The 22,007-nt window shown below is 42.6% G+C and overlaps 1 protein-coding gene across 4 annotated transcripts; it reads right to left on the reverse strand.

Moving 5' to 3' along the window:
• Positions 1-757: 757 nt before the first annotated feature.
• On the reverse strand, positions 758-21,739 carry LOC146385950 (bromodomain-containing protein 4-like). 4 transcript variants are annotated; one of them, XM_084931967.1, is made up of 22 exons: positions 21,675-21,739; positions 19,863-20,014; positions 17,473-17,713; positions 17,280-17,372; positions 15,052-15,189; positions 14,809-14,941; positions 13,896-14,338; positions 13,434-13,802; positions 13,045-13,173; positions 11,079-11,300; positions 10,695-10,918; positions 10,520-10,617; positions 10,186-10,431; positions 9,836-9,934; positions 9,251-9,742; positions 7,245-7,838; positions 6,660-6,748; positions 6,367-6,484; positions 4,127-4,260; positions 3,792-3,982; positions 2,889-3,129; positions 758-2,783 (listed from the first exon to the last, which is right to left on the reverse strand). In XM_084931967.1, exons 3-22 carry the CDS (start codon positions 17,599-17,601, stop codon positions 2,715-2,717), a joined length of 4,251 nt encoding a protein of 1,416 aa, XP_084788093.1. In that variant the 5' UTR covers positions 17,602-17,713; positions 19,863-20,014; positions 21,675-21,739; the 3' UTR covers positions 758-2,714. The 4 variants fall into 4 exon arrangements, with proteins under 4 accessions (XP_084788093.1, XP_084788092.1, XP_084788090.1 ...); XM_084931966.1 differs by having other exon boundaries at positions 9,836-9,931; positions 13,434-13,805; XM_084931964.1 differs by having other exon boundaries at positions 13,434-13,805.
• Between the last annotated feature and the right edge of the window lie 268 nt (positions 21,740-22,007).

The raw sequence follows: 22,007 nt of genomic DNA on the forward strand, positions 1-22,007 counted from the left end.
CTGCAGGTTGATCACTACACTGATTTGAGCCTCAAGTGGAGTCTTTCATTATGAAATACAAATGCATTAATATTTTGGTATTATAAATGGATTTATAATAGCAAAAAAGAAATGCAGCATCATTCACATTCCTCCTCTCTCCTGAATGGTAATGCAAGTGTTCTCTTAGCAGACGCTAGCATGGGTCGTGTCTGCACTGCTTAGTCTCTACCGAATATTCAGGTTGAGCGAGCTCCAGACAAACCTTGCCTTTTTGCAATAGTAAAGAACATAGCTCCGCCCTGACACAAGCATCACAGCTGCCAGTCATCACAGCTGAGTCTTGTAACAGGTGTTATATTTATCATCATCAGACAATACCTGATTGGGAGCTTTTTTTTTTTGTCAGGCTATATTTAAAAAAAAAAAAAAAAAAAAAAAGAATTTTAGAATTGCTAGAACTGAGGTTGATGTGAACACAACAGTCTATCTGCGTTGGCTTTGCGGCCTGCCCAGAGGGGAACCTTTCCCCCACCCCACCCCGATAAGAGGTCAAACAGACATTTGGAATGAGGTAACTGGGCCAAAGTGTGAAGTCTGCATAGGACATAAAGAACATGTACCATCCAGGATGTGCACAGAGTGGAGCTGTACTGTAACAATGACTCTTCAGTGAGCAAAATGATGGAACAGCCCCCCCCCTTGGCAGACAGTGGATAACTAAAGTTCACTTGTTTGTAGACTCAACCCATAAAACAAAAAACCATGAACACCCAAATATTTTTTAAATATTATTTTAATACTTTTCTTTAAAAAAAAAACAAACAAAAAAAAAAAGATGTTGTACTCCATAATCTGAACAAGATGAATCTATTGACCTCAATGCCTCACTCACCAACATACCAACACATTGTTCTGGGTAAAAGAAAAAAAAAAAAAAAAAAACATAGCAAAGGGAAAAGAAACTTAAAAACAGTTAAATATGAAAACAGAAAGGAAGTAGAACATTAAAAAAAGGAGAAGAAGAAGACGTGATTATAGAGTCAGAAACACTCACGGATCAGTGGGCCAACCTACAGACAGTCGGGGGGGAGGGGAAAGAAAAAAAGAAAAGAAAAAAAAAAAGCTCAGTTTCCAAACACAATGGCATACAACATCCCAAAACTGTTACCGTGGATGATAAAAACATCTCAGAAATAAGAGCTAAAAACAACAGAATCAGAACCTATTATACAGACTGCAGAAGCTGGGAACGAGATAGTGGGAGATGAGACGGCAAAGAGACTAAAAACATGAACATGATGAAAAAAAATAACAAATCCATAAAAGAACACAAGTAATCAATGAGTCAAGAGCGGATTCATGGAACAACTGGAGCATGATGCGAGGGGGCTACTAAAGTAGTCGCATAAGATGATTGGTGGAACCGCTTCAAACTAGTACAGAGCAAACTACTGCATGGTTTAAAAAAAAAACAGGGGGGGAGGGACAGGAAAATTAAATAGCAGTAAAAACAAAACCTTTCATATAAAGTGAAAAGAAGTACACGTAAAAAAAAAAAAAAAAAAAAAAAGAAAGAAAGAAAGTGAATGACGTTTCAGCACTCGATAGATTGGTTTTGGCATAGAGTTGAGAAAGAAAAACAAAACCAGAGGAGAGAGAAAAAAGGTGTGTGTGGGAGAACACATCTTTTCAATAGAATCATAAAAAAGTTTTTCTTCTTCTTTACAGTAATTTCTACAAAATCAAAACCAGAGCTCAGAGATGAACACCGAGACGAGCTTTGCTCCCCGCAATCCAAATCCTTCTCATCTTCCTTTTTCCTGTTGACTTTTCATCGTATAGAATATATATATTTATATATCTATATTTATACGTATTTGTTTCTATTTATATATATAATATGTATAATTTGTGGGGTGCAATCATTAGTTTACAGGCCGGAGCACTAAGGCGAAGGACACGTTGAAATTTTTTTGTTTAAATGTGGTGACTGGCTCTTTCATTGCTGCTCTCTTCAAACTCTTCTGTTGGTAACTGGAGAAAGAGAGAAGCTGAAGGATGTAAAGGTCTTAGAAAAAGTGTTTCAATGGAGCCATGGCGGGGGGTTTCCCCCGTCCCCACGGTGCCTTAAGAAGAAACAACAGATGACCGCTCAACCTGGCAAACGTGAGCACCCCGGCCCGACCCTCCCAGTTAAAAATAAAAAATAAAAAAAATAAAAAATCCAACTTAAAAATAAAATAAGAGACAAGATCCAGAGAGAAAACTAAAAGCATTATTATTCATTCATCTGTGTGTTTTTTAACCCCATCTTTTCATACATGCTTTTTACTGTTTTTTTTTTTTCTTTAAATATAGACGCTCAGTCCCCTCCTTTTCATCATATCCTCATATGGGGTGGGGGGCAACCATTTGGACCTGTTGGCCATGGTGATCAAGAACCTACAACCAGAAACACCAAGCCAGGGAAGGGGGGGACAAACAAAAACAAAAAAACAAACAAACAAAAGGGGGGCTTGTTATTTTAATTTCACTTCCCCTCATCTCTCATTCACGACACAAACCAGCTGTTTCAACTGCTGAGAGAAAGGGACAGTTAGTACTGAGTCTGTGTATGCAGATGTGTGCATTTGTGTAAGCAGCGACCGTGTGCGTCACAGCACGGGTGTTTGGAAGCGATCTGCAAATCTGCTTCTTGTGAGTCTACGGGGTCCTGCTCTCGTGCCTTCCTCTCAGAACAGATTCTCTTCAAAAATTGCCATCAGGTCACTCTGGAAATTGATGTCAATGGTGTCTGCCATCTGCGGAGGAACCAGAGGATGAGAAGCAGCATGAAAGATAGATTCTAAAAAGAAATTCATAAAATAATTCCCTCCCTCTTTTTCCCCCCGTTTTGTCTCCCATACCGCCTCTCTCCTGCGCCTCTCCTGTGCCTCACGCCGTGCCGTCGCCCTGTCCTGGTTGAGCGTGTTCTGTGAAGCGGAGGTGGGTGGGGGGGCTTGTGATTGTGTAGGTGGGGCCTGCGGAGAGTGAGTGGGAGGAGTCGAAGCTGGAGGAACTGGAGCGTGCGGCGACTGCTGATTTGGGCGACGGCGGTCGTCATCTGGCACTCGGCGAAACGGCTCCGCCGTGTCCTTGTCGTCACGGCTGCGACAACAAGCAAACAAAAAGTGAGACAGCTGGCAGTCAGCACTGCATGATGCCCATAAATGATTCCCATCAAGGTCACACTCAAATACAACCTAACCAACAGCAGATTCTTTAGTCCAGTTAACTTGAACCTCGTTTTGCATCGAGGGTCACATACAACCCACTTTGATCTTAAGTGAGTGAAACTCGACTTTCTGTCAGTTTAACTACACGTTCAATCCCTGCAATGTCTTAAGACAAGATGAAGCAGTGCAATGTACACTGTCCCATATTAATAAAAAAATATTTTTTATTGATTTTTATTTTTTTCCTTGTACCTTTCGTGCAGCTCATGCTTTGTAGTCGTTTCAGTATTCTGGGAAAACCAGAAAACGTAGCAGCTGATTCACAACCGGAGCAACCCACTTTCAAGGTTTCACATCAAAGTGTGAGAGTTCACACTTACCCACAGTTGACTTGTAAGTTTGGCGGAAATGTCTGACATTTACATCAGCTGGCAGGATACTAAGCTGTGTGATACTAAACCATCAAATGAGCAAAAGCAATAAAGTGGTGATGAGTGCGATATTTATGACTGTTCAAGTCAAGCTAAATTCTAATAGGATTACAGCTTCTGACGTGTTTCCCTTGTCACACATTACCTGCTAACCTCCACTCACCGTAGCTTCTCTTGCTCCCTCCTGGCCTGTTCAGCCTGTGCTTTCAGCTGTCTCTCTCTCTCCTCCTTCTCTCTCGCGACCTGCTTGTATCTTTCAAAGCTGTCGCTTGAAGAGCGCACAGAGAACGCCGGTGTGGACTGGGACTTTTGAGCCAGGCTGGCCCAAGAACCCATGTTCTTTATCTTGACCTCCTATAAAAAGAAAAGAAACAAACAGAAAAACCAGGTCAAGTTTAAAAAAAGGCCAAAATGAAGGACAGAAAAAAGAAACCAGGAAGGACAGTCTGGTTTAATGTGGCTTATGAAATTATTCTCTCATCTCAGGCTTCTACACACCTGTGCCTTCTTGGGAGCGATGGGAGTTTTGGGTTCTTGCTTGATTTTGTTGTCCTGCTGGGGGCAGGGTGGTGCAGGCGAGTCTGCCAAATGCGAAATGGGACGAGAGCCATCCATCGGCTTTATATCTAACCCTGTGAGAGACAAAGAAAGAGTAACTCTATATACTACACACTTTAAGCCACGTCGACACTAATTTCCATGTTAAAATCCAACAACCTTTGCGAGCTTTAGCTGGGAAACTTTTTATTTGGAATCTCCAGGATTAGTTAGAAAATTGAAGATTTTGGAAATGACAGAAACCCACCTTTGTCTGTCTGACTGCTCACGTCTCGAACAAATGACAGGCGTTGCTGACCATGTAATATTATAATGCTACTACCTCCATGTGCATGTTGCACACGCTGAATAGTGGTGTTATTTTCTGGTGTGTTCGTTTGGACAGACATTAGTTCTGAACAGCTGCTAAAATACTTTGCAATGAAAACAACACTTGACTCAATGCTGCTTCCATAAGCTGGCTATAGGGAACTCTGGGAGAATGCATACAAAAGCCTTCTGGATTCGATATATACAGTGGTCTCTTGCTATAATGCGGTTCACCTTTCGCGGCCTATTTTTTGTTTGCAATTTTGCTGTTAACCATGTCAAATTCACATAAATCTTCGATGGCTAGTAGTGGTGCAACGGATCACGGTTGATCCGTAATCCGAACTGATCCTACTCCACGGTTCGGTACGCACATGATCCGAAGATTCGAAAAAGAAGAAAAAAAAGTATGTGTATGGTGCGCGTGGTGGGTCTGTCAAGCGATAGTTATGGCCAGCGCTAGCGGTCCAAGTGGAGGAGCAGAGGAGTTTGCGGCATTTAAGCAACCCTTTGCTGCCCAATCCGACCGGGCTAAAGCTATTACAAAAGCTATTGGGCTGTTTAGCTGCAGACTGGAGGCCGTATTCCGTTGTGCAAAACAAGGGGTTTAAACTATGATGAACGAGCCACGCTATGATATCCCGCTCGCGTCCACTTTAGTGGCAAGATCGTTCCAAGCATGTATGAGCAGGAAAAGATTTAAGTTGTGGCTGAACTGTTCCAGGCATCTTCTGTTGCCCTAACTACAAATGGGTGGACCTCCAGGGCAACGAAGCGACGTGACCGTGACAGCTCGTTATACCACAGCAGAGCGCGATATAATGAGCGGTATATATTATTGTAGGGTCTACCTTACAATATAAAGCGCCTTGAGGCGACTGTTGTTGTGATTTGGCGCTTTATAAATAAAATTGAATTGAATGGTAGATACAAAGACTGTACTGCCCTATATTGTACCATAATTTCTTTTTAATAATTGCATGGAATGAGTCTTGAGTTGAATGTTTTTAACAGGCAAAAAATACTTCAGTAAGTAAATGTTACATTTTTGTCTTTTTTCGCTGATCTGAAAATTGATCCGATCCGTGACTTAAAACCGTGATCCGATCCGAACCGAGAGATTTTTGATCCGTTGCACCACTAATGGCTAGCAGTGTCAGTACAAGTGCTGTACTGTATGTTTGTAGGTTTTCTACCCAACAAACACAACAATGTTGACGAAACGTTTTGCACCATCACAGGTACCTGCAGTAGCACCCAAAAGGCAGAGGAAGATGCTAACCATCGCACAAAAAGTCGGACTTCTGGTAGAAGTTACTGTATGTTTCAGACCATAAGGCACACTGGATTATAAGGTGCATTAAGCAAAACAAAACAGTCAGATAAGTCAAACTTTACTCAACTCATTCTTTTTGCTTCCTCTACCTCCGTACCATTGACTTACTAATGTTGAATTCTCTTGCAGCTGCTCTATTCCTGTGTTCTGGAACTGAAAACAGGGATCTTTGGTTTCATTCTATAATACTAAACTTGTTTTTCTACGAAAGTTTGAACTTTGAGATTGTTTAAACAAGAGAGAAAAGTGTGAAAATGTTCATGCCTGTCTGAGAAAAGTGTATAAAGTGTGTAGTGAGGGGTTTTACAGCCTTAACACATCTATAATAATTGCAAAAAATAAAGCTGGCTACTTCGCGATTTCACCTTTCACAGGTTATTTTTAGAATGTAACTCGATAAACGAGAGACCACTGTAACATGAGGTTTGAGCACAACAAAAAAAATGCAAAAAGTTACCTGCAGCTAAATGTATGATTCTTTTTATTCACATACGACTGGATTGTAAAACAGACACATACACACTTTTGCACTCACTGTGTTTGTTGTCTGGTTTGTGTGCATCCTGACGAACGCCTGGGCTGAAGGGCGAGGGGGGCAGCACTGGTGACTGGGAAAGCTTCTCTTCTTTGATCCCCATGTTTGACCTCTGCTCCTACACAGGATGAACAATCACTTTTGTCAAATTGCTTCTTTTTAACATTTGAACTGATTATTGTACTTGTTTGTACTCACTCGTTCAAAATACACATTTAAACATAAGATGAGGAGAGGCATTAGCTTCCAATCCAGACAGACAAACAGTACAAAGTCAATGCTAAATCACTTACATGCTTCTTGGTCTGTGGAGGCGACTGTTGTCCCATTGAATGGAACACAGGCATCGGAGGAGAGTGCATCATCAGCGGAGAGGGGCAACCTGCAAAAACATCGGTGTCCCATCATTTAATTGAATGCCTCATTTAATTAAATGCCTCATTTAATGTGTGCCTACAGTGATTATGTCTAATCGGTACCAAGCATTAGGGTCAACATTACACAACGTGCAGTGATTTGTAGCTTTTAAGTATTGTTTTACTGTGCTGTTATGCAACAGGAGCAGCCTCGTGTTTTCAGCTGTGACCACAGGTCACATGACAGACGCCTTGTAACATGTAGCAATGTTTTAAAAGACAGAGATTTTGCTCCACACTATGGCCAAGTGCAGATATGACACAATATGTTGGGATAAGTTTTACTTGGTACAGTTCACTGACAAAGACTGCGAATGGGCTCTGGTGATATCTGTGGTCTAGGTCTGTTTGTGATGTGCTCAGTCTGTCGACAGCAGTGGAGGGAAATTGACTGGAAAGAAGCAGCTGTCAGCAGAGCAGCTATCTGAATGTGTGTGACCATGAGGCATTAAGACACCTTACCTGTTGTGAAAGGCTCCACTTTGCTTTGTGGCGATGGCTGCTGTTGGTGCTGTTGCAGCTGCTGTACCTTCTGCTGCAGGACCCCGCCCTTCTGCTGCTGCTGCGGTGTTGACGTGTGCGTATGCGGGAACGACTGCTGCATGTGCGCTTGGCCTGAGCCGTGTCTCTGTGTCAGAACGGGGGCGGCTGTTGTCATGACCTGCGCATGCAGTGGCGGCCCCAGCTGCACGGGAGAATGCGTGTGCAGCGTTTGCGTGGGGGCTCTGGGCTGAAGTGACTGCAGGAGGCTGTGGACCTGGCTGAGCGGTGGGGTCTCAGAGCTGGTGGGCGTTGGCTCCTCGTCGTCCTCCAGCAGGGCTTGGGGAGGCTGCGCCGAGAGGGTGCCCAGGATGCCGTGGGATGGCGGTGACGGGACGCGAGGGCGGGGGACAGGCTGTGGGGGGAGGGTGAGAGGAAGCGAGGGCTGAAGCTGAGGTGAGGAAGCTGGAGGCATTGAAGGGAGGGAGGATGGAGGAGGCTGTGCAGGTTTGGGTGGAAGTGGCGCTGCACGGTTGCTAGGTCTTGATGGTTGCTGGGGAAGAGCATTATGGATTGCTGTAAACATAGGAGAGAAGAATGGGAAAGGCATGAATGTAAAGAACACAGGAAACAGGAGGATGTGTATATCATGAAAGCTCCAGCTCTTCAAGCTTCACCTCTCATTAGACTGAAATATTTCACCATTTCCCTACATACAGATTACAGACATATTAAAAAACAAACAAAAAAAAAAAACAACAACACACAACAACCTTGCAAATGTAATTATCTGCTCTTCCTTCCTTGCCTTACTCAAACACTTTAAACTACTAGAAACTACGCAATGGCAGCATGTCACTTTGGAATAATTCAGCCATTTATTGTTTTAAAAGAAGCGATACTGGAGGAGAAGGTAGAGAAGAGGAAACTGCATTAAACAGAGCTGCTGCTGAAGGAGCAGAACTCCAAGAGAAAGAAGAAGAAAGTCCAGACTAGTAAGTGTTGATCTGTGTTTTGAGTAGCTGACATGAGCCTCCAGCTTGAAAACATTCACAGTTAATAGTGTTGCTCATTACAGATAAAACCAAAAATACTGCTGCCACCACTCCTTATTCTCCTAGTAGATGCACCTATGGTGTAAATTTAAAAATCCATGGTGATTTTCAGAAAAGTGGACCCCGTAGACCTTGAGGTCGAGGTCACTGAGGTTCGAACTTGTCTAAGATTTTTAGCAGCTGTACCTATGGTATCAATTTGAAAATCGTACGTCACCTCATTCTTGAATTATTGTATTCACAAGAGAAGAAAAACACTATGGACAGTTCCAGAAGTTTAGAATCTAAATTTTTATAGCAGTGATTTTACTTACTTTATTTTGACTGACGAAACAAGCAGTCTGAACAATTAACAATTAACTGTTAAGTTGTAACAGAAGACGGCAGCTGTCTTCTGAATAAATGGAACAGTCATTTTTTGGTGATAAACATATAATTATCTCCAGCTATTAAAAGATGTACTGTCACAATAAAGGAGGCCTATTATGCACACTTCAAGCTCTACGCTTTAATTCTTAGAGACTTAAAGAATAACTGGTATAAAATGATCCTCATTTAGTCCACCCTCTGAAACATCTCAATATAATTCCCTTTGCTCTCTCTTTAAGGAAGCTTTGCTCTGATTGGCTGCCCACTGATAACACAAAGGGTAGTTGGGTGTGACCTCTTGCTCCACTCTCAGTAACATCAGAGCTGAGAGTATGGGAGAAAAAAGTGCCTTAAACAAATTATTTAAACATTTGAAGTTTTTAGCACGCATGTAGTTCTTGGACAGACACTGAACTCATTACTCCAGAGTTGTGTTTGAGGATGCATCAGTGTAACAGTACATAGATGGCCAAAAATACGGGAAAGCATAAAAATCCACCTTTTACTGGCTCTTGATGAAGTGAATACAGAGTTGTTAGCAGAGTCCTGTTCTGGTGGACGTACCTGGAGAAGGGATGATGGGATGTTGGTTTAGGAAAGGGTGCGTCTCAGAAGGCGTCTGGTTGGTGGGCGCGTTGGTATTGAGGAGGCCAGAGGCAACAGGAGCACTGGCAGTAGTAATGGTTGCATTAGGCTCTGTGTTGGACTGTGTCAGGTGAGAATTCATGAAGTGGGCCAGAGGGTCAAATCCTGAGGCCAATAGCTGGGAGGAATCCAGAGAGGGGACAGGGACAGGGAGGGAAATAGCTGGAGCCGGGATATATGGTGGTTTGGACTGGACCACCTGAGGCTGTGTCTGAGGTTGAAGCTGAGGCTGAAGCTGAAGCTGTGTCTGAAGCTGTGACTGAAGCTGTGTCTGAAGCTGTGACTGAGGCTGAAGCTGAGGCTGCTGTGGCTGAGAAGTGACTGGGCCCACTCCACTACCGATGGACTGGTGCTGCGGTCTCTTGGTGTCCTTGTTAGTTGAAGTCTTCTTCGGTTGCTTGGGAACCAGCCCTGTACAGACAGCACAATATGAAATGAAGAAATATAACATGTTGAAGACAAAACCTAGGACTCTGCTGGTGCAGACTGCCGAGTGTATATTACCACTGTCAGAGTCTTCACTATCTGAGGAGTCACTGCTGCCTGAAGATGAGGATCCCGTCTTCATCTTTGTCACATTTGGCATTTCCAAAGGCTTCTCTGCTGCAAAAAAGAGCCACAGCATTCAGAGATTAAACAGAATATTGTTCACATAATCCAATAATAACAGAAGCAGCGACACATCTTCCAAAAGAAACTATCAATATGTGAAAGTAAGATTGCACCCAGATAACGTTAAATGGAAAGCATGGGGAACAAAGACTTAAAAACAAGAGCTCACATGAGAATCTTTGGAATTACGAACCTTATGTGAAAGTGTTTTAAAAAAGGTTTTAAATGTGCAAAAAGCCTACCTGATGGTTTTTTCTTCTTCCTGAGGCAGCTTGAGACATACTTCTCTAGCTCTCTCAGCGTGGAGGGCTTCAGCGTCTCGAAGTCAATCTCAATCTCATCCGGATTGGAGTTTTTCAGCGACGGCTCACGGGTTTGGATTATGTGCACGACACGGCCCAGCTTGTCTCCAGGCAACTTATTGATATCCAGGCTCAGCTGGCGCTTCTCCTCATACGACATTGGCTTGCACCTGTCAGCAGACATGTCTGGAGGAGGACGCATTACAATAGGTTTACAATAGTCCCAGGCATGCATATCAACAAAACTCAATCATATGTTCTTTAATTAACGTACCGATGTCAATATCTTCAAGCGAAGCCGAAGGGACGAGAGGGGTCGGCCCAGGCTGAGGGGGCACAGCAGGCCGGGGATTTTTAACTCCTTCTTTTTTACTGTAAATGAGAAGTTCTTAGATGAGCTCCATGCAGTGCAGGTACAATAACCTGAGTTTTACGTCTGGAAAACCTACCTGGGCTTTTTCCTGTCTTTCTTTGCACTGATAGGTTCTTTACTACTTTTGCTTTTCTTAGATGCCTGAAGCATTGCAAGCGGGAGAGTCTCCAAAGGTTCCTCTGCTCCCACTTTTTTCTTGTGCTTTTCTTTCTTCTTTTCCTTCTTCTCCCTCTCTTTCTTCTTGGGCTTGCTGACCTGTGGCTGGGAGAGCGCTGCCAGCTGCTCATGGACAGCTTTAAGCTGAAACAAACACACACACATTTGTGTGTTAAAGAGATGATAAGCCTCTGCACATTTGATTCTCCAGCATTCAGCCGTGTTTTACTCCGACCATTCTACACGGCCAACCCAACTCTTGTGTCTAATTAGCCAACCTCCCCTTAACTTTCCCTCATCTAACCTGTTCCTGTAACTCAGCTAATCGCTGTTTCCTTTCTTGTTCCGAGTCTCCTCCTGAAGACTCTGATTCTGAGGAGCTCGAGCTCTCATCTTCCGAGGCGGCAGAAGGAGGTGGGACTTGTCGAGTGGAGGGGGCAGGGTGGAGAGCTGATGACGGGGTGGGAACAGGGACTGGCTCCTCTGGGTCATCGGGCATTTTGGCGAAACGCATCTCAAACACGTCCTGTAAGATTGAAGGACAGCAAGAAAAGCTGTCAGCTCGAGTGGAGCAACAGACACATTCAGATACTGTGCTATTTGGTGAACTGGCCCTTTACGGGTTCAAAGCTCTATTTTAGAAGCTCTTCTAAAACTGTTAAATCACACTAGCTTTTTATGCTGTACACCATAGACTTTTGTTTTTTTAACCCTCTATGTGAATTTCCTCCATTTCTTTGTCGCAGAAGGTCAGCAGCTCAAACACAAGGCAGGCTTTATCAGATATGTAACTGCAATAGAGGATGCAACATGTAATATGTAAGCAGCCTATGAATAAGGAGAGCTGACTGCTGGAAGTCATCGAGGTTGTACTCGAGTTTGTGCTGCTTATTTAACTGCTGTGCATGCTAGGGCTGTTCGATATAACGATATATATCGGATGACGATATAAAAACGTCTATCGTTTCATTTTACGCTATCGTTTGTTTCGTGGTGTCAAAATAAACTGTTTACGGCAATATTTTTTCATCGTTTTGATGGTCACTGTAGTGGCTATATTAACTTCTTAAAGTTCTCTCTTTCTCTTTTATTTAATATAACCACACTACTGACAGACAAGCACCTGTTTTTATGCGTTGTCGTTAGCAACAACGACGGTAAAACCATCGCGTGTCCGCTTGTTTATGTTCCACATAAACCTTTCACAATAAAGCTCAAGATCCTGTTGAGACTTTTCAAAATAAACTGAATCACGTGAAAAAGTATGCAGAGTATTTACGGATGAGAAGCAAAAAAGAGCCGCCAGGTGCTAAAAAATAAACCTTAGACTCAAACGTTAGAACAGGCTTTTCCCCGCAGCACGCCGTGTAATAAATACTCACAAAGAAAACAGCGGCCGTTACAACCTATGTCTAAAAATGCGTAGTTTCATGCATCGGTTAAAACACTCGACTCCAGGTACACGACGCCCAGCTGGAAACACTTCAGCTGCCCGAGATTCACAGAATTTACAGAAAATGTTAAATTTTTGTGATTTATATCGTTATTGGGTAGATGTTTAATATCGGGATATGAGATTTTGGTCATATTGCACAGCCATAGTGTATGCTCTTTTTCTCTCACTTTTCTTTGGTGCTGACTTTTTCTACATAAGAAAAACGACTCTGTAACCTACAAAACTGATTCTGATGCTTCTCTCAGCAGTCATCAATCAACACCAGCTTGATAGATGCTGCAAAGGTGTACTGCTTTACAAAGAAAACAATCCTGCAATCATCCACTTGGGTTCTGCAATGATCTTCACGCCTGAATTTAGCCAATCCCAAAATCTCTGCTGTCTCACTGATAGGTCATCTCTGACTTTCTTTTTTCCAGCTTAATGTTTATGCTTTAACTTAAAAGTCTTTTACTTACACCAAAACCTCTTTGTTACACATATCAAGAGTTCAGATCAGCAGCTACAAAATGCAAATCAAACACATGGAATAAACAATAAGATGTTAAAACTCATTAAGATGTCATGATGTAACGAGGAAATTGTCCACATCCACACACTGCAAAGCATGTCACCTAACAATCAAACCTTTGTACAATAAGATCAAAATTGTGTGGGCACAGAAGGTTATGAACTTTATGTGATTGTTCAAAACTTTTCTATGAGATTTTGGTAAGAGCTTTTTTTCAAATTTAGAGGGCGGTCTAAAGACTTTTGCACATATAGGTTATATAATGTTGGTTACGGTTTGCAGTGTGTGAAATGTGTGGTTTACCTGTAATTTGCGCGCCATGGCAACCACATCGTGGTCTGGAGGGTTGTATTTGTAACAGTTCGAGAACATCAACCTGACGTCTGCTGCAAATTCTTGAGCATCTCTGTACTGTCTGTTGTCCAGCTTTTTCTGGAGGGGATTAAAAAAAACCCAAAACAGTAGCGATCAAAATTCTGCAAATTTAAAGACACACGAGACATGCACGTTGTTTGGCTCATTAGTTGTTTAAATGTTTGTGGTAAAAAGATTAAATAAAAGCAAACTAAACAAAAAAATCCAGCAAAATGTCAAAAAACTTTGGTATCAAGAGCAAATTTTATCACAGGCAGACTCAGGCTGAAACCTTCCTAACTATAAAAACAGGTTTGTACATGTTGTAATAAAATCACCTTGATGGTGCTGAGATCCATGGGGTGCTTGATGATTTCATGGTAGTCGTGGAGACCGAGAGCTTTTGCATCAACAGGTTTGTAAAAAGGCCAGGCATATGCCACGTGTTTCTTAGACAGCATCTCTCTGACGAGGCGTGCACACCAACGTAACTGCTCCTGGCGCTTCGGTGTTCCTGACCCTCCCATCTCCAAGACTCCTCCAAGTTGATGCTGAGAGTCTGGCTGTGATGCTTCTCTTTTGGGCTGCTTTGATGGGCGGCTGCTGTCTCTGCGCGGCCGGGTCTCGGCAGAAATGGGAGACGATTCACTGAGCTGATCGTTGGCGGTGGGTGTCGTGGTATCAGCTTTCCTCTTCTGGCTCTTCTTCTGCTGTTGGAACAGAAAAGTTTAGAGGTCACAGTCTGAAAAAAAACCCCAAAACATCAGCAAGTGTCTTTGTAACAATAGATGCTGTCTTACCTTGATGAGAGCAGGGGAACTTTGCAGTATGGGGGCAGTAGGATGGAGGCCTGGGTGAGTCACAGTCGGAGGGGGAACTGAAGTCATTCCCTGGGCCAGGACGTCTGAAGTGGAGAGGGAGAATGGAGGCCCCAGATGGGGCGCATGGTTTGTGGTTGTAGGAGGCACACGGGGAAGCTGAGGTTGGGCTAGACTCTGGGCCAGAGTCTGGACCAGAGGCTGGGCCAGGGGCTGAGCCAGGGGCTGGACCAGAGGCTGGACCAGAGGCTGGACCAGAGGCTGGACCAGCACCTGGTCCAACCTCAGGGGTAAGGCAGGAGAACCTTGGGGGGCGGGTGCAGCACGGGTATGTGGAGTGGTTGAAGGGGACGAAAAGCCTCGTGTATGCGGGGTGGTAGAGGGGGATGATGAGTCATGTCCTGAATCTGATTTTGAAATCAGACCTAGAAGGAAGAACACGAGAGCAGCACAAAGACGAAACTTTAGCATAGCTAAACATTAGGTCAACAGGTTTAAAGCAGATCACCAACAGGCATGACATAACCAAAACCTGATTTCCCAATAAAAGTTCCATATGAGGTGTGGCTGATTAAGTGGGTGGAGGAGAGCAGACAACAATGAAACCAAACATACAAGCTGAGCTGGCTAGATTAGCAGCATTTGCATATCACTGCTGGTGACGCATGGAAACTCTTCCATGAAGTCTTAAGTGTACACCAGGAAGTAGAATCACTACTCAATCCTCATCCTCACTACTCAATCCTCATCCTCACTACTCAATCCTTCAACTAATCAATCCTTCAACTAATCAATCCTCTGGCATAAAGTTTGAGTACCAATTCTACTGAGGGAAAGCAGCAAGAAGAATTCTTCTGCTTCACAGAAAAACAAATGAACGATGCTAAAATAATACCTGTGTCCTGCCTGCCTCCTCTGCGTCCCTTTGTAACCACAGCAATCTCAGTCTCCTCCTGCGGCATCTCTGTAATCTTCTGGAGAAAGAGCTTTTCCAAGGCTTCTGCCATTAAGACAATATCATCCCCGGGCTAAACACACAAACAGATGAAAACCACAGAGCACATTAGCCACAATCCACGTCTCTTAATGTCGCTGAGCAGGGCAGTGGCATGTGTGCAGAACTTCTAATGTGGCTGACCTTGTTGTAGATGTAGCAGTTTGTGAACATGGTGTTAAAGTCTTGGATACACTCCTGGGCATTCCAGTAGTAGTTGTTCTCCAGGCGTTTTTTAATCGTGCCCATGTCCATAGGATTCTTTATGATCTTATAATAGTCCTTAAAGAAGAGCAGGGAAACACGAGTATTAGTATTTTAGCTAGACAGAAGAATAATTAAGAGAGTTGAAAGAAAACATTAAAATTAAAAGCTCATCCAGTTCTTCAAGGGAATGACATTCATAAGAAAACTGGCTATTCCCTGCACAAGTTTAAATACTATGCTAATAGGATCCTAAAGAATTATATTTACCATGTAAAGTAACTCAGGAAAGCTGCTCAGGATTATAGACTGAACTCGGTTTATGGGTTACTGAATAGACAAAAGGCTAGTGAAATTCCATTCTCAAGCCCGGCGCTCAGCATTTTCCTTGTCACCATCTTTGTGTTTTGAATTTGAATAATCCTCCTTTCCAACTCTCATAATGACTATTTACTGAATGAATGTGAAACTAGTGAAATAGCCCACAAAATTATCAGAGGTCAAAGATTAAGGGAGCCGAGCACCATTTTCCAAATACATTTTTAGAGACTTTGGAATCTTTTTTGCATTCATTTTAATGGACATTAAAGAAACTCTAGGTTTAAAGTACTTCTGTTTTCATACATAGAAGACATCCATTTATTTTCTTTGAATATTCCTCCAAAAATTACCTCCCATCTTTCTTTTTTTTTTCTCCAAACCTATTTTCCTTGATTTCAATGGAAAATATCTTGAGTTCAGGGAAAGGTTTTCAGGAAAACTGATATGAACTTACTGCCATATTAAAACTACAACATTCAGAAGATGGACTAAAAAATTGTTACAATAATCTGAATTATCCTGTTGCAGGTCATGTAAACATCACTGAGCTTCACTGAGTGAATGGGTAAATGCAGAGAAGAATTTCCCCACGGGGATCAATAAAGTATACGTTATTATTATTATTATTATAAACAACAACAAAAACAACAACAACAGATGAAAAATATCACTTCATTACAAAAGTCTCAATTTTTAAGAAAAAAAAGGAACGCAGGTCAGAGCGGAGCCCTACATAAACCTGCTTCTCAGTAATACCACTGTTGCTGAGGACAACTGAACTTCTCTCTGCTTGGATCTGTTACAAACTAATATCTATCAATATACAACTACTTATGAAACAGTGAATGTGTTTTTAAACATACTGTGTCTAACTGCACTTACTGTGAAGTATCACAACAAAACCAAATAACCCAGACTGATGTGTGCTTTTAGGTATGTGGCACAGTAACAGTGTCTTAATTAAGAAATCAGAGGCTCAAGATTTGGAGGTAAATAAAGTTTTGTGGTCTTCTGCACATGGCACGGGTCAGCTGTTATTCACAGATTTCACGTTTATATTGTGAAATAGTTCATAATGAGATGGAGGCTTGATCCAGCTCTCCTCTGGATCAATCCTGCACTCAACCTGAGTCTCAGTCAGAATGTCACACAGTCCTGACAGTTTCTATCAGTTACCCTTGGATCAAAAACAGAACAATCCTCCTTCGGCTGCCTGTCATTGATCTGAACTGCTGAACAGATCTGTGCTTACCCTGTAATACGCTTCTCATTAGTACATTACTCAGTCCTTCATGGTGTCTGCTGCTTCTTGAGCCTCTAATTTGTGCTTTTCTTGACAGAATTTTGGTTGCTATTGAAATAAACTGGCTGCTTCTTTGTATCTAAATCACTGCACTGTTAGTAGATCACCCTCCAATCACAGCACATAATTTAACAACAACAAAAACAGCAGTCACAGCCCTAGATGCATCCTTAACATCCTCCCTCTGAAAAACCAACACCTGCAGCAAAAAGTCAGTGCCAAGACTAAAGGTACTACCTTGTGTGTCTCCTTGGTAACCATAACTAGAAGACCACAGAAGACTGCAGGAGTTTTTTCCCCTACTTAACTGAAATACTCAATGTGACGTGTCGCAAAGTGTCAAATGAGGAAATGCAGAAAAGAAAAACACACTTTCTGAAAAGCAGAAAAGGCAACGACATGTTTTACTGCAGGGTGCCACCATCACCGGGTCCTACTGTGTGAAACTTTGCATATGGAATTCATTTACTAGTTGTTACAGTGCTATCTTTGTGCTCAACTCTTATTGCACACACACTGAAACAAACACACACACATGACTCACAGGCAAATTGAGTTTGATGGCATCTACAGGAGCCTGGAAGGGCCAGGCAAAATTGTGTTTCCATAATGTCTTCAATACCACTTTTTGCAAGTACTGAAAAAGAGCAAAAACAAAAAAATAATTATACACACATTAAATAAGTGAAACTGACATTTTACTAGCAGACATGGTTCACAAATCAAAGTCCTACTACCTGCAGCTGGTTGGTCTGTCGTTTGGGTCTGGAGGGGTTCCATGTTTCGGGGGGTGGAGGGTTGAAGGGGATAGGCGGTGGGGCGGAGGGAGGGTTCTGGCTGCTGCCTGCCTCCAGTCCGTCCCCCATCGCAGAGGTGGGCTGCAGTGGCTGAGAAGACACTTTAGGCAGATTGGACCTGGCAGGGGCAGGTGGGACCGGGGGGAACCCCTTCAGGCCATTCCACTCCTCACGTGACTCTCTGAAAGAACCACAGAGGAAAACATTATCTCTGCAGCCGTTATGAGAATTTTGACATGACTTTCTCAGAATGTATCTCACATTTAGCATTACTGCCACACGTTGAATCTGAACTCCTATCACCCCACTATCTAGATCAAACCACTTTTTACACGTTCTGTCTCAATTATCGGTCTCACGACTAGGGATGGGTACCGGTAATGGCACCGGTTCTGACATAAACGGTAGTAACCAGACCGAAAAGCAGCGCACATTTCGGTGCTTTATTTCGGTGCTTTATTTCAGTGCTTTTTTTCCTGAGATGTCATACACTTTGGATTCTAGCCAATCATTTTACCTTTCAGAGGATAGTAGGCGGGCCCAGGTACGTACGTTCTTTTAGAGCAGAGCTACAGAATAAAAAGTCTGGCTGTACTTCACAGCAAAAGATGCAAACTCAGCAGCCTGCAACAAGTGCTTTAAGGTGATACTGTGCAAAGGAGGTAACACCTCGAATCTGATGAAACACCTGGCGACGCATAGCGTTTTTTTAAAAAGCCGAGAAATGCACCGTATTTGATAGCTTGCTGCGAGACCTCACACCGGGCACATCTACTGCAGGAGTGGTGCCTGTTATCGGACCCAGAGTTAGCAACATCCCCCAAAAACCCGAAGAGGAGAGTCCTGGCCCCTAGCCCTGCCAGTGTAGCAGAAATGATGACGGATGATGATGGCAGCAGCAGCCGTTCTTCTCTGCGTGAGTAGCTTAATGTTGTTCGTGTGTAATTTACGTTGAGTAGGCTAACCACGTTATTACATTAATGCACGTAAGGTGAACTAGCAAATACCGTCATAGTTACATGCGGCTGTCTTCTTGTTTGATGGCAGGTACTCCCTTCACCCTGGCCAAAAAGGCTAAAATGACCAAAGAAAATGTGGGAAACAGCTAAACATGAGAGGTTTTTGGACAAAGTTTGTGTTTTTTCATTGATTAAGCACTGCTTCCAGCCAAGAGTGATACCATATATGCTCTATAGCTGCAGAAAAGGCTAACATTGTTATCTTTTTACAAAAAAAACAAAAAAAAAAAACAACAACAGCTGAACATGAGAGGTTTTTGGACAAAGTGTGCGTTCGCTATTCTTTAAGCACCGGTTCGAGCACTGTTTAAGCACCGGCACCGTTTCAAAAGTACCGGTTTGGTACTGGTATCGGATAAAACCTAAACGATACCCATCCCTACTCACGACCACAACCCAGTGTGAGCATTTTCTTCTACAGTACATCGCCAAAGGTCTCTGTGTGAGAAAGAGAGGCAACTTGGCAAAGGGTCAATCTTTTTCACCCCGCTCAAGAAAACAATAAAGATCTCATCTTTGACACATTCACTGCTCTTTAAGCTGTGACTCAAACTCAGTATCTGATTTTGTCATCACGTGCTTGAAACTACTGCACGAAATCTGGGATCAGGCACTGAGGACTCAACGTGTGTTTATGTGCACAAACAAAAAGCATGCATTCCACATCAACATCAAACTCTTAGTTTAAAGCATCTGGGAATAAATATTGAATCGTTGCTTAAGATCAAATACCGTTATGACTGTTAACCTGCAAAGTTTCTGATCCATCAAATGGAAGCAGAAAGTGTAAACACATTACATGCTTCACCAGCTATAAAATATCCAGAAACAATGCAGAGCATTTACTTGTCCTAAAAGCACAAAGACTACAAAACAAATCCATAGCTTGTAGTATTTTTTTTTTTAAATCAATCATGCATTTGTAATTTAGGCAAAACAACAAAAATGCACTAATATTTACAGAAGGAATTGACTGAACAGCTCAACAGGATGAGGCAGAACTTCAAATGCATACGTTATCTAAGACTCAGGTTTTGTTAGTAATATCAGAAATTTTGTAATACTAATAATAACTATACACAAGGCAAGATAAAACCGGGGTTCAGGTTTAAGAATGCCTTGGTAAAGTCTGATTGATGGAAAAGTTTTATGATAATGGCGACTTTTTAAAAGCTGAAAATACAATGTAAGTGTATTTACTTTCTAATCACAGATGAAAAAAAAAACCCCAAACTGTGGTAATTATCTTGCAGAAAAAACTCATCATTAAACTCTCTCAACTCAAAGGCCAATTATTTTTGGTGGACTTACATGTTTGTAGCTGTGCAGCTGTGGTCTAAAGCAGTTGTGTGATCATATCTCAGTTGGGGAGGTGGCAACTTCCCAGGGTGATGTGGGATGTTTGTTAGTGACACGCTGCGGCAGCACAAAAACCACAACACACAGAGAGTCGAGTGTCACACCTGTGAGAGACCGAGATATCAAATTGAATTAGAGTCAATTTATGTAGTTTGTTGGATTTTGTTCGTGCAAACTGCCCTTTTTTAAAATTGAAACTGTCACAATAGAAAACAACACTTCCACATCACAAAACACAGAATTGAAAGCCCAAGTCAGCTGCATCATCTGGATGATACAGGCACATTACTCTTCTTTATCCCAGTCAACATCTAGTACATGGAGCAGTTTGCAACAACAAGTTAATTCTCAGGATTTTGGGGAGGGGGTGTCCTATATATGCATGTTTTCATAGGTCTTTTGTACTACTGTTTATGTACAGTAAACTTAGAACGAATTAGGGGACAGGAGCTAATATGGTACTCTTTTGCATTAAAACTGAACTCTGCCTGACCTACAACCTTGACATGCTTCAGATGACCTTTGGTACCCCCTGAGATCAAAGGTCAAAGGAATTTCTCAGTGAGACAAAATGAATGAATCAGAGACAACAGCTAACATTTAGTTTGTTAACACCCTGACAGTTTCTTCTACTAAAGACCAAAAGCTTTATTTACATCTCTTTCTATGCCTGTTACCCGTTACAGATCCATATTCCAGCTACAGATCCGTCATTAGTTAAAAAAACAAAAACAAACATTAAATAAGTGAATAATTGTTCCCTACATTTACCAGTTAAGTGGATTGCATGTTGATAACTACCTTATCAATGAATATAGACGTGTAATATATGCATAATAATTATAACTGGGCAGCAGTTAGCACTGCAGCGAGTGCTTGAGACAAAATAAATAAATATTGCGGGAAAATACACTAAAGACCAAGTCATTCTCCAAACTACGTAACTGCATACAACTACACACACAGCATACACATACATACACAGCACGTTAAGAACGCAGCAGTGTCGCAGGTAATCTGATCAACAACAAATCAAATATTCTATCGATAAAGCCCCTAGACGTAACGATACTGCGAAAGGTATCACATACTGCTACTACTTAGTATCTACCGGTAACCGGGTCATAAAAACGACCCAATTTGTTGCAAAACAAGTTTACTCCTCAGCTTTTCCTTTGCTAACCTTCCATGTCGGCGCATCGCCATTTCCACTATGCTCAAGTGACAGCTGCGCACGTAAACTGCGTTTCAGAATACAACTTTGACGGGATTGATATTCTCGAAATGACGTACGTCACATTTCACATGAGCTTCTGCGCCATAGCGCCTTTAGTACGCTACCAAGAGAACGTAACTTGTGTCACGAATACGGCCTACGGGGCTACAAACAAACAGCCTAGCAGCTAGCTCGCTAGCATGTTAGCGACATGTAGCTAACGTGCACACTGACAACAGACAGCGCCCGCTGCTACAAAAACGACCTTTACGCGAGCGTTAAAAGGAGAAAGACACAACGCAGAATATGTACAACAACACCAAGTCGCTCGCGCCTAAAAGCTAAAAAAAATGAGCTATATCGCGTGCCCGAACCGGTGCAAGGCCTTGCGAAGACAGCTCATGCTCCGCTTCCCGAAGCGCTCACTGAGCGCGCGGGAAATACGCCACCGATGCCCGCTGTAAGCGTTTTATCTGATCCCCGGGGTCGTAAGCTTTCGTTTGATGTACGAACGTAAGCCACACGAAGGCGAAAAATGATATTTTTACCTTCTTCAGTCGGTTGTCAGCGTTCACAGACCTTCCTCGCCCCAAATCCAGAACAAACAGTCCCGTTTTACGTCAATGACGTCAGACGCACGGGGGGCAGGCCAACAAATGTCACCTACAACTCCTCCCCTCTCTCCTGGGTTAACATCACGCAATAGCTTGTAATCATTTCAGTCAGGAGACAGGTCGGTGTTCACTTTACTAAACGAGTGGGTTTAAATATATAACCGAGTAAAAAGTGCGCGTACACTAAAACGTGTTTTTATTTAGTAGAAAACAACCTGACAGCTTAAATGTGCACGGCACGTAGGCCACCCAGCTGCCATCTGTTTC

Source organism: Perissodus microlepis, chromosome 6 (assembly GCF_051167445.1).
Source record: "Perissodus microlepis isolate ML-2025 ecotype Zambia chromosome 6, ASM5116744v1, whole genome shotgun sequence".
Classification (NCBI taxonomy): domain Eukaryota; kingdom Metazoa; phylum Chordata; class Actinopteri; order Cichliformes; family Cichlidae; genus Perissodus; species Perissodus microlepis.